This window comes from Danio aesculapii, chromosome 19, assembly GCF_903798145.1.
Source record: "Danio aesculapii chromosome 19, fDanAes4.1, whole genome shotgun sequence".
Lineage (NCBI taxonomy): Eukaryota > Metazoa > Chordata > Actinopteri > Cypriniformes > Danionidae > Danio > Danio aesculapii.
In genome coordinates this window covers 12,333,483-12,346,042 of record NC_079453.1, presented here as the reverse complement: position 1 = coordinate 12,346,042, position 12,560 = coordinate 12,333,483, and the positions used below count along the sequence as shown (strand labels likewise).

The window sequence follows — 12,560 nt, the reverse complement described above, 5'->3', positions numbered from 1 at the left end:
AAGCTGAGATAAAACCTGAAAGACGACAATACAACACTTACGATCACAATCATCAGCACTTTTAATAGTTTATTTTACAGACTTATAATATGCTGTTGTTCTATTGGAGTTTTCAATCCAAAATGGCTGCCGCGCTATCTAGTGCCTGTTTCCCAAATCGCACTAGAGTGTCGCCTCTTGGTGATTCTATGCTTTTTGACTCAGCCAAAGACTATAGAATACACAAGATATGCCACTCTTATACTTTTGAATGGGGAAAAGTGTAACTGTCAATACGGCGAATGAAGTACTCCGGGGAAGGGACTCGGAACAGATGTGAGTTTCTGCAGATTTTGTGTGATACAAACATTTCGAAATAAAACTAAATAGTCAATTGTTATACAATTTTATTGGTTATTCATAATATGACATGTAATCGTAAGCGTGGCAAACAGTTTTGGAGAATTTGATGTTTCCCCATTCAGACCGAATGCTTGAGCATACTGCCCAAGAGGCGTTTCAAAGATGGCCACCGAGTGAAATGACTTGCCTTAAAGGGACTTTGACTCAGTAGAGTAAATTGCTTGCTCAGATTGTTTTTCATAACTGTTAATTTACTGATATGTGTAACATGTATAATTGTTGGTAATTTAGTAAGCAATAAATTCCAATAGTGCTATAATTGTGGTCACTTTTACAAATGTGTTAATTTCACAAGTAAAAAAAGAGTATAAGTACACAAGCTGTGATTGTTTAAAAGAATGTAACTGTTTATTATCTGTGTTATATTTAAAAATAAAAAATTCTTATCAAAGTGTTTGTATTTTACAAATAGTCAACTGTATTTTTCATACAAATCTAAATGGACATAATAATGTTTTGCTGAGATGGCCAATCAATTTGAGAAAACATTAATTATTTTGTATACATAAAGATGTATTTTTGAGTTGTGATTACGCAATGACATCATCACGCAAAGTAAAATGTTAATAAGAACCTATTTATTGTGCATTGGATGTAATGTTTTAATATTAGAGACATAGACATGACGGACTTATGCTTGTCAGATACTACATGATGATGTCACACTGATATGCAAATTAGTGTGTGACATCATCTGGCAACATTTAGCTACTTTTCGGGCAGGCTTTAGCTACTTTTCATTGGAAATAGTTGGCAACACTGATATCAATAAAATTATTCCCCACTCTCCGATATGATAATGGCTTATTTGTGTCATAGGCAACCAGAACTGGCGAATAATATGTATTTATGTTTGTATAAAAATTGACAGTGTTTCATATTTACACTGTACATTTTGTAGAGATGTAGTGTGTAATTTATTCAGCATCAAAGTACCACATTAATTGTACTTTAAAATATATGGCTGGAGACAATCCATCACTATTTGTAGGTTGACTATCAAAGAGAGTGGCATGTGAACACTTTATCATTATTTTCATCCACAGTTTTAATTGCAATAGTTTTGGTATTAACATTAAATTATCTATTTTAGAAAGTTGTGCTGCTATGTATAAAAGCAAAAACAAGCTTTGGTTAGTTTGTTGTGGTTTGAAATGTCTTTGGGTTCAGCTGCTTCCAGAATTACCAAGGGCGAAAAAGAGTATTTGCATTTTTGTGTTCAACATAAAGCTGTGCAATCTTCCCTACGGCGATCACAAGAGTCATTCTGTGTGTTTGCAATGGCGTCACTGTGCCATTACAGTATTTACATTAGTAGTTCAGGAATAAATGTGTAATTATAAAACAGACTATCAGTATAAAAAGCTTTTTATGGGGACATATGGCATTGAATCACATTCTAATGACAGTGTTGTAGACATGACAGTATAAGATAATTTTTTATTTATTTATCATTTTGGACTGTATTATCATGATATTGATATAAGCTAACAAAACGTTACTTTTATCTAGGGCTGTTGTGTGGAAATTTCTCCCATGGTAAATCTGGACGCTTTTTAACTGTATTACCGCCAGACACGCAAATAATGTATTCACGTACCAGTGATGTGTGGTGAGGTTTGTGGCTGGTGAGGCACTAGCTATGTTTGCATCCACCTATTTGCTTGCGCATTTTAGATATGCGCATAAACTATTAATGGAAACGTCAAGATGCGCATAAAATGTGCATAAAAACAAATGCGCATAACTTAGTAGCATAAACTTTTTATTCGATAAGAAAAGATGCGCAAAAACTACGATGGAAAAACTTTTACTGAACAAATTCCAGTATGTGCATTAAAAAAAAGTCATGTGATTTTGTTATAAGAGATCATTTGATGATAAAACTGTGTGAATGGACAAACCAGCAGGCTGAGCACACTGTAAAACATCTGATATGTTGTTTTGGTCATTCTAAAATGCCTTAACCATTTCAGAATTAGTGTTTTTATATTATTAATTACCTCCAGAATCAAGAGCGTCTGTGCTCCGCGTCTCATGCCTTCAAATGCGACCGCACGTTCACTGCGTGTCAGGATTGCCTCCTTAGGCACAAGTCATTTATTAAATTAGGAAAAACTTCACGCAGCTTCTTTTACCGCAGCAAATTTAGTTTTTACTGTTGATATTTGGTGCCAGATAATCAGGAAGTGATCATTTTGTTCGCTTTGACTCGTTGGATGATAACGCTGCTTTACTCGCCCATTTTTTATGTGATAATCCAGTTTTGCGCATAAAGTTCATTCGCATTTTTGGATAAAAACAGCTACTGACTCTTTCAGGGTCATATTACAAATCTATGCACCCAATATATTTCCATTAGGGTTGGGCGATGTCGACCAATTTGGCACCTTACAATGTCTAATATGAAACATCGCGATGGACGATGGTATCGTCGTCATAGGTGGTGAATTAATTATTTATGAATAGTTAATTAATTCATAACGAATTAATTATTTGTAGCCTACCGTTTCAACCACCTGACCTGCATGGTCTTTGTTTTACTCATAACCAAATCATAAATAAATAAAGATAAGTTATCTTGTTAAGACACAAATTACCACTTGTCAATCACTTTTTCCTCAGGACTCTGGCATGAATAGGCAGAGTGATCTGTGTCGTTATAATGGTGTCCACAAACTTGGTTGGTAAAAAAGGTGCACAACCAACAGCATCAGAGGTTTTCGCTAAAATTACTAAGTACAAGCATGAAAGCGAAAAATTGAAGCAGTGTACTGACCCGCTGACTGCCTGGACACGCTGTCTCGAGCGCATGACAGTGTGTGTCTGTGTCTATGTGTGTGGTAACGTGATGTGCGCTTTCTGCGGTAGTGTGGACGGAGGGCTGTTCAGAGGTGCTAGGTGAAACTGCCATTTAAAAACTAAGACCTATTAGAGTGAACGGGGCTGCAGTGTGCATTTTTCGCGAGCGGATTTGGACGGGCGGGGCGGAGGATCGCGATATCGTGGTGTCTATCGGCCATCGTCGATGGATGATGGCATCGTCTATCGGCCCAACCCTATGTTCCATATCATATCAGCATTCTTTATAAACACATAGCAGGTACATATTGGGCCAAGGAAGAATGTAAAATGTATAGCAATTCAAAATCTCTCCCAAAAAAACACCAAGGAGGACACTACAGACAGTCTATAATAAGCGACACAGCACCACAGCGGAAGCGCTCGCTCAACCCAGTTTGCACGGGATTGCTCAATTTGATGTGAGGCACAGCTTGGTGCTGCCTCATCTCGCTTCCTATGCTGTAATTAAATAGGAAATGCGCAAAATACCGCGATTTTTGATTATTTAATCATTTGAATCTTACATAAATTGCATTTATAACACAGATCAATGGACATAGTTGTTTTATCATTAGTATAAAAAAAAGCATGTAAAATTGCACAAAAAAAATCCACGAAAGCAGAACCGCATTATAGTGAGGGACCACTGTATATTAAAGTTTAAAGTAAACAAATAAAAATGTAATAAATAATTAAATGATAATAACAAATAATAATTATAAAATAACGTTCAATAGGTAATACTTTCCAATAAGGTCTCATTAGTAAACTTTATTCAATGCATTTAAATCAACCACCTAAAAACACCTAAGTCTTTGAACATTAACTACATTGCATAAGATTAATAAAGGCTTTACAATTAGTTGTCAGTGTCCATTTAGTTTGATTAAGTACTGTTAGCAAATGGCGACTTACTGTTAAGTGTTAATGAACAATAGACCTATAAGAAATGAGAATGAGTGTCTCACCGGGTTGTTCTTTGCCTCCGTGTCATGAAATTAAAATCCATTAACAAACAGCATTATGTTAATAATCATCCTTGTTCCATGGTTATTTGACTGAATTTCATCAGTTATGACATGATAGTTCTTACTGTATTGAATCAGTCACAGGAAGAGCCAGAGAGTGTGTGCGCAACAGAGACCAAGTGTATTTATATGACATAGGCATATCGAATAGCTCACACATAGTAACATTTTGCAAATATTTTTGAGCATGTTTGTTAGTTGGTTAAAGGAACAGTCCAATTTTTGGGGCTAATCCGTTTCAATAATCTAGGGCTGCACGATATATCGTTTCTGCATTGATATCGCAATATGTTCATCCACTATAGTCACATCGCAGTCGAACCGGTATTATAGAAGACCAGGTTCAAAAAAACACTTGTGATTTGTGAAGTAATTGCAACATCCACAAAGTTACCAAAACCTTTTGCTATTATGTGTGTTTTAGGGCCTGTGTGAGGATTTCAAGTCAGTTTAAAACATTCAGGCACATTGAGAAATTAAGTTTCTAACTTTAACTTTATTTGTGTTTAAATATACAGGACTATACAGTATTTTACATTTGATTGTTATATTTGTGTTTCTGATTATTGCTCATTTTAATACAGAAAATCATAACGCACTTTGTATTTAATTTGTATAGTATCATTGCTATCATGGTTTATTATAATCTATGCAGAGGCCTCACAATGTATATAAAACTATGAATTCTTTCCAAACAGACCTATTCATTTCATCTGCTGAAATTATACTCAATATTGCAATATATATATATATATATATATATATATATATATATATATATATATATATATATATATATATATATATATATATATATATATATATATATATATCGCAATGTTAGATTTTTCCAATATCATGCAGCCCTAAAATGATCTATGCTAAGCTAAAAGTGCTCCTGCCAGACCAGAAATTGGCTGCATGGATGCAAAAATGGTAAAATGCCACTGTTTAACTTTGGTGAGTTATAAAATGAGCCTATTTCCCAAAAAAATCACTGTGCTGCACATAATTGTCCTCAAGACTACACACAGGATTGAAAGTTGAGTTAATATGGTTACTACTAATGTTTAAGGAAGCACATTTATTTCAACATGTAACTGTCTGGAACTACCTGTGCACTAAACGATTTTATTGCATACCTTCCAGCCAACCAGAACCAAGAATTTCAACTGACCAAGTGTATTTTCAATATATCATGCTCATTTTCTTGTTGTATTGTATTATTACTGAATTTTGGCACATCTGTAGTCTTATTTCTTATAGTTCTAATAATTTTTAAGACCCTTTTAGATGATTTCATAACACTATGAATAAGCAAATCTGATTGCTGATTTGGGCAATTCTGATTTTCACCTTTATCTTTTCTAGCAGAAGAAGGCATGAAGAAAACATCATAGTCAAGAAGTCATGGCTGATAAAAGAAAACTTCAAGGTATGTTAACAGGAGAAAAAAACGGGCTTATATATGTTTAATGGTCTTCTTGGAAGATCTCTTAATGCAGTTTAGTTTGCGGAGAATATTACACGAGTAGCTTACATTATTTAAGATGATCTGCCGTTTGCGTGTCTGACTTAGAAAATGGCCTGGACTCACCCCATCCCATCATGTACTGAAGGGTTGCTTCTTTCTCCTCAGGTGAAATAGACAGATGTTTGAAAAAAGTCACAGAAGGGGTAGAGCAGTTTGAGGACATTTGGAAAAAGGTAGGAAATAACCAGAACAACTCATTATATTTAATTTGCACATTTTTTAAGATGAACATTGTAAGTAATTGTGGGACTTTTATTGAAATGTTGTTTGAATGTTGGAAATAGCTCTTTTTGTGTATAATCAGTGCTTCCCACAGATTTGAAATATATGTGCAGTGGTAGCAGGATTGAAACCTACGGCACGTTACCTACATGCATCAAAAAAGAGATATTTAACCATAATTTATTTATTATGACACTTTTATACACTTCTTTTCAGTGGGTTGAAGTTTTAAAAAAGACCCCATGTTCACCCACTGACAGGTCAAATCTGCTGCTGATATTTTGTACAGAATTACCAAAATATGTTAGATATGTATGAAATATGTAATGTATCAACATCATCAAATAAAGAAATATAAAGCAAATGAGAAATAAATGACATAAAGGAATAAAAACAGACAATGGGCCCTATCATACACCTGGCGCAATAAGGTGCAAGACATGTTTGGCACGATTTGTTGCTATTTTCAGACCAGCACAACCCTAATTTTCACATTTTGCATTTTTGCATTTTGCAAATCCATTTGCACCACTTTGTGGACTTATGGGTGTTCCGGTCTAAAAAGGAGATGTGTTAGGGCGCATTGTTGGCATGTTGCTATTTTGAGGAACTGAAATAGACTGCGCCACTGACCAACTGACCCAACTGCACCTTATACAGGTCCAAAACGCATACACATTGCTTTATACACACAGGATGTACAGCAAAACACAAATAAATTTACAGATGTAAACAAATTAAAGGATTAAAATGTAAAAAAAAAAAATTGGCATTTTATTATAATGTTGTTGTTGTTCTTCTTTTTCTTTTTCTTCTTCTTCTTTTCCTCCTTCTTCTCCTTCTCCTCCTCCTCCTCCTCCTTCTTCTTCTTCTTCTTCTTCTTCTTCTTCTCCTTCTTCTTCCCCTTCTCCTCCTCCTAATCCACCTTCTTCTCCTCTTCCTTCTTCTTCTCCTCCTCTTCCTTCTCCTTCCTCTCCTCCTCCTTCTTCTCCTTCTTCTTCTCCTCCTCCTCATCCTCCTCCTTCTTCTTCTTCTTTTCCTCCTCCTTCTCCTTCTCCTCCTAATCCACCTTCTTCTTCTCCTCTTCCTTTTTCTTCTCCTCCTCTTCCTTCTGCTTCCTCTCCTCCTCCTCCTTCTCCTCCTTCTTATTACTATTATTATGAGTGTTATTTATTGTATGCATATTTATGTATGTTTTAATAAAAACAAGTTTAGATTTGTTCACCTGTCGGGTTTTGGACACATCTGCATCACCATATGGGGCATAAGAATAGGACGTGTGTTTGCATGTAACTCAGTTTTTTGACCACACTTCGTTATTATTGTTCATTTATTCGTTTGCTGGAATTTAGAACTGAATTTAGAAATAGTTTTGAAACAAAACTTAGTGCTTAACAAACGAAATTCAATATGTAGGCTAATAGATGTCTTCAGTGGATTGGGTACAACACTGTTTCCTTAGCCACAAAAGTAAAGGAGTAAAGTAAAGAGTAAGGGTAAAGTAAAGAGGCCGAATGGTGGAGGCTCGTTCTTTATCCTCATGCTGCAGATGGCCTGTTTAACTGTTTTCTCGCCAGTGAAGCGGAATTTCTCGCCAAATTCCGCCATGTAAATAGCAAATGCACCATGGCGAAACGCAACTACCTCTTAAAGGGAATGGGAGATGAGACTCTGATTGGTTTAATTTACGTTATGCTCATAACACAACCAAAACTCATTAAGAGAATAAGCACAACCCTGTTAGACCATGCACCCTGCGCTTTAGACTTTGCACCAAGATAATAAAAGTAGAGCCCAATATCTCTAAAAATATGGCTGTTAAGGCTATTAATATACCTGGGCGGCCTGCCTAAGTATATGTGTAGGCAGCAAAGTATACTTTTTTTTTTATCTGTTTGTGTAAACTGTGTAATTTTTGTCAAGAATTTTTGATAAATAGAAGTAGAAATTTATTTGTAATAAATAAAATCATTTTTCATGTCACTTTTGATTGCTCAGTTTAATGCATCCTTACTGTTTGAAAGTATTGATTAAAAAGTAGCCCTGACACAAAACCTTGAACTGTAGTTTAATAAATAAATAAAAAAATCATAAATATTTAATGTGACTTTTCTTTGACCATTTTGCCCACATGAGTCATCTATAACATCTATATCCAAACACAATGCAGAGAAGGCACTTGTTAGTTTCCATCTGATATTTCTTTAGTGTTTTCTACAAGTATGTTTATTTGTTTTCAGCTCCACAATGCAGCCAACGCCAACCAAAAAGAAAAATATGAGTCTGACCTCAAGAAAGAGATTAAAAAATTACAGGTGAGAATGATCTGTTGATGTATAGTTGATCTAAGATGTATTTTTATGATCGTAATAGGACTGTAGTTGGACAGAAAGTGAAGTTGGAGAGAGAGTGAACTACTTTTACTTTTAGTTAATTGATTTGTTTGGTTGCTCACGGTGTGCTTGGCTTTATTGTTTATTACACGAAGAGAAGCTCTACCCACGCCGTGGGTCATGTATACACGTGTCCGTTGGGCTTGGCGGCAGCGGAGTCGGGCATGCTTGATTTCAGGCATCTATTTCAATTTTCTTTCATTCTTTTCTTTTTACATGTTCTTTCTGTTTCTCTCTGCATTGAATCTGCAGCGCCTTCGTGACCAGATTAAGACATGGGTCGCCTCTAATGAGATCAAAGACAAAAGACAGCTTGTGGAGAACCGCAAACTCATCGAGACGGTGAGTAAATGTCTGTTTTAACCTGACCAAGAAATGGTGTAATGCTGATTAATAATAGCAGATTTGAATTATCGTTGTGGGGTGAAGTACACAGATAATGACTTTTTTTTTCGTAAGTGTTTAAATAGGAATGCCCCGATAAGGATTTTTTGGGCCGATGTCGATAACCGATATCTCTTAAGATTTGAAGGCCGATAACAGATGTTAACCGATAAATATGAGTATTTCAAAATGTTATATTTTTATACAGTAAACAACTGATTTTATTTTAAAAGCTTCATAAAAGATTGAACTGCTCTTATGAACTGAATAATCTACTCAAAGCAAAAAACCTGAGCTTGGCAAAAATAAAATGTATAAAATAAATTATTTCCGTTTCTTCGCATAGCAAGTTAACATGCAACTTGACTGTTGCATAAAAACAATAGGTTAAATAACAAAATGGGATGTAATTAACAAAGTTAAATAAATATACCTAAAATGAAAGTTAAAGAACTAAGAACAGAAACCAGCTCAAATGTATGTACAGTATGTACAAATATGTAATGCCCAAGAGGTGTTTTGACACCTAAGAAGTGAAAAGCTAAATACAGATAGCATGATTTACTTTTGAAAATGTGGCATAAATTCGCCCCATTTGGCGTTTTAGATTATTATAAACGCATGTAGGAGCTGCTTGTCAATCAGACAATGCTTCTATGTTTGTTCTTGCTGTCAGTTGTGGGAAAAATGATAGATGAAAGGTTTATGATAAACCGTTTTGAGTTTGAAACTTTAACTGCAGCCTCTGCGTGATTTGCGTGCACACGAAACGGAGTTTGATTTGTCCCCGAAGTCAGATTTTGAGACTAAACCTGAGCATTGAGCACAGATGACTTCATGACAAACACCGTGCATAATATAAAGACAGAATGTGGCGGACGGTTGAGAATCCCTATGCTGGATTCTGTCAAAGTCCCTTTAAGGCAAGTCATTTCACTCGTTGGCCGTCTTTGAAACACCTCTCGGGCAGTATATTCGGGCATCAAATTCTCCAAAACTGCATGCCAAGCTTACGATTGAATTTCATATTAGGAATCACCAATAAAATTAAAACACAACCATCTCTTTAGTTTCATTTCTTAACATTTTAATCACACAAAATCTGCAGAAACTCACGTCTGGTCCGAGCCCCTCCCCCGGAGGATTGTCAGTCTATAGGGATCGATGATTGGCTTATGGAATAGAAGGCGGGCTTTATTCACCATATAGCAATCGATGATTGGCTCCTGTACTAGTGGGATGGGCTTTATCCACCATATTGACTTTATCCATGTTTAGCACGCGTGCATCACTGCTATTATGTTTACACATTTAATATTTTTCCTGAGGCGATTTTAACCAAAATACACAATGACACTATCAAACATATCAACAATGATTTTGGTTACTCACTATAATAAATAATAATAAACAATGTGTTGAAAGCTCCATTATAGTGCACTGGACAAGTCTGAACAAGATATCGGCCTAATTTTGACATCTTAACGATAACATTAAAAATAGCTTTTATCGGCCGATATCAATATGCCAGCCGATATATCGTACATCCCTAAGTTTGGAGATGCATGCGTGGGTCAATGTAAGATTAAGATAATATAATCCAGTTAAAAAATTCTGTGTCCTGAGGCAAAACAATCTATGCTATTCTTAAGTAGTTTTTAAGGTAACCCTGAAACAAAATGCATAAATTTTGACTTTGGTTTATGACTTGTTTTTTTTTTTTTTTCACAGCAAATGGAACGGTTTAAGATAGTGGAACGGGAGACCAAAACGAAAGCGTACTCTAAAGAGGGTCTCGGCCTTGCTCAGAAAGTTGATCCTGCACAAAAAGAGAAAGAAGAGGTCGGCCAGTGGCTAACGGTAAGAACGGCAAGTTAAAGTCATTAGCTGGGTTTCTATCAGCCTGTATTAACACCAGAACTGCCACAGGGTACATTTTATGCGTTGTTGCTTTTCAGATGTACTTAACAGACCTTCAATAAAACATTGAGGCCTCCAAGTCTGAAACTGACCCATTTACAATTGTCTGATGTTAATAAATGTTTGATAAAAATGGTGCATTTATACCTATAAGCACCGGTGAAGGTCTAATTTACCTGCTATATAATTCCTGTATATATGCGCTGCTTGTTTTAACCTTATATGTTGCTATTAATGGTTAATATAAATAAATAAAGTTTAAATGAGCAAATGAAGGCAATTTGAGGACGCCAAAGAGGTATTGGAAGCACAGAATGACATGAGTGATGATGAGTCTTATGGTGGGAAAATAAGTGATGCTTCCTGGGTCGCCTCAGTATCTGACGTCTCATCTGACAGTTTATTCAGACACATGATTAAATTGAGATCTTTTTTTATCCTGCTCATAAACGTTCAAACTTGTGTTGTTCTCTTATTTAAGCTATAAATTATACTACTAATCAAATTCATAATCAATTATGTGATTTGTGTGCTTTAATTTGTCTTTGCATCGTGGTAAATTATTGTTCGTTATTGTCTATAGGATTTTTTTGTCATTTAAATGACATGGCTTGTCGTTAATATGGGATTAATTACTTTGCGTTATAATATTACACCACCCAAATACGTATTTAGTTCATTGTAATTTCCATTGTAAGTGCAGACTTTAGCTTATTGCTAGCATTGTGAAAGTGATTTAGTGCAGCCAGCAATAGAATGCCCCAAATGAAAACAACAGGACAAGAAACAGTTGATGACTAGACATAATTGATTCATGACTGTAGGTATTTCTTTGTAAGCAGATTGCTGTAATACAGAAAAATAATATATTTTAGCCATTTCTAATTAAAATAAGTGTAAAATTTGCCTGCACTGGTATTCTTACAACCAGTGTTGCCAAAAGCTGTCTAAAACCTGCCCAAATGCACAAAAAACACCCAAAATATTAGATTAATATTTTATTCAATTTTAATTTAATTAAATCAGAAATTAGCCGAGTTGCTTTAATTGTCAAACTTTTTTAACCCTACAGCAACCAACACCAGCGGTCACAAAAACTACAGTAGTAAAATGATACCATAACTGGATCACATCACAACACTGCACTTATTGTTGTGTAGACTACACTACCCATTCGCCTATATATTGTAGATGTATTTGTTTAAAGATGATATTTAAAGAGTTTAGAAGTTCTTTGAATTAAATATCCTGTGAAATTAATTGTCTCTAGTAAATCTGGTGAGCCTAAAAATAATTCATTTGGCAACTCACGAAACGATGACTTGTTTGACACAACAGAAGCAGGACACAGGAGTTCCAGCTTCCACAGCAGCTCAATGCATTCCTAGTATAGATTCAGGTAGATGCATAATGGCGTATATTAGGGTTGGGTGATGTCGACCAATTTGGCATCGCACGATGTCTAATGTGAAACATCGCGATGGACGAAATTAATTATTTATGAATAATTAATTAATTCATAACGATTTAATTATTTGTAGCCTACTGTTTCAATTACCTGACCCGCATGGTCTTTGTTTTACCCATAACCAAATCATAAATAAATAAAGATAAGTTACACACAAATTACCACCTGTCAATCACTTTTTTCCACAGGACTCTGGCATGAATAGGCAGAGTGATCTGTGTCATTACAATGCCGTCTGGTTGGTAAAAAAGGTGCACAACCAACAGGAACCAACCAACGGTATCTGAGGTTTTCCCAAGAATTACTAAGTACAAGCATGAAAGCGAAAGATTGAAGCAGTGTACTGATGCTGTGACACGTTACCT

The 12,560-nt window shown here is 35.4% G+C and overlaps 1 protein-coding gene across 1 annotated transcript in view; it reads left to right on the top strand.

Annotated features, from left to right (window-relative positions):
- The window catches only part of cnot3b (CCR4-NOT transcription complex, subunit 3b), a 45,448-nt gene that overhangs the window by 13,159 nt on the left and 19,729 nt on the right, over nucleotides 1-12,560 (top strand). Inside the window, exons 2-6 of the mRNA XM_056479568.1 lie at nucleotides 5,646-5,709; nucleotides 5,914-5,981; nucleotides 8,271-8,345; nucleotides 8,676-8,765; nucleotides 10,539-10,667. Of these exons, the coding sequence (XP_056335543.1) occupies nucleotides 5,685-5,709; nucleotides 5,914-5,981; nucleotides 8,271-8,345; nucleotides 8,676-8,765; nucleotides 10,539-10,667 (387 nt within the window). The 5' untranslated portion in view covers nucleotides 5,646-5,684. The remainder of the gene's footprint in view (nucleotides 1-5,645; nucleotides 5,710-5,913; nucleotides 5,982-8,270; nucleotides 8,346-8,675; nucleotides 8,766-10,538; nucleotides 10,668-12,560) is intronic.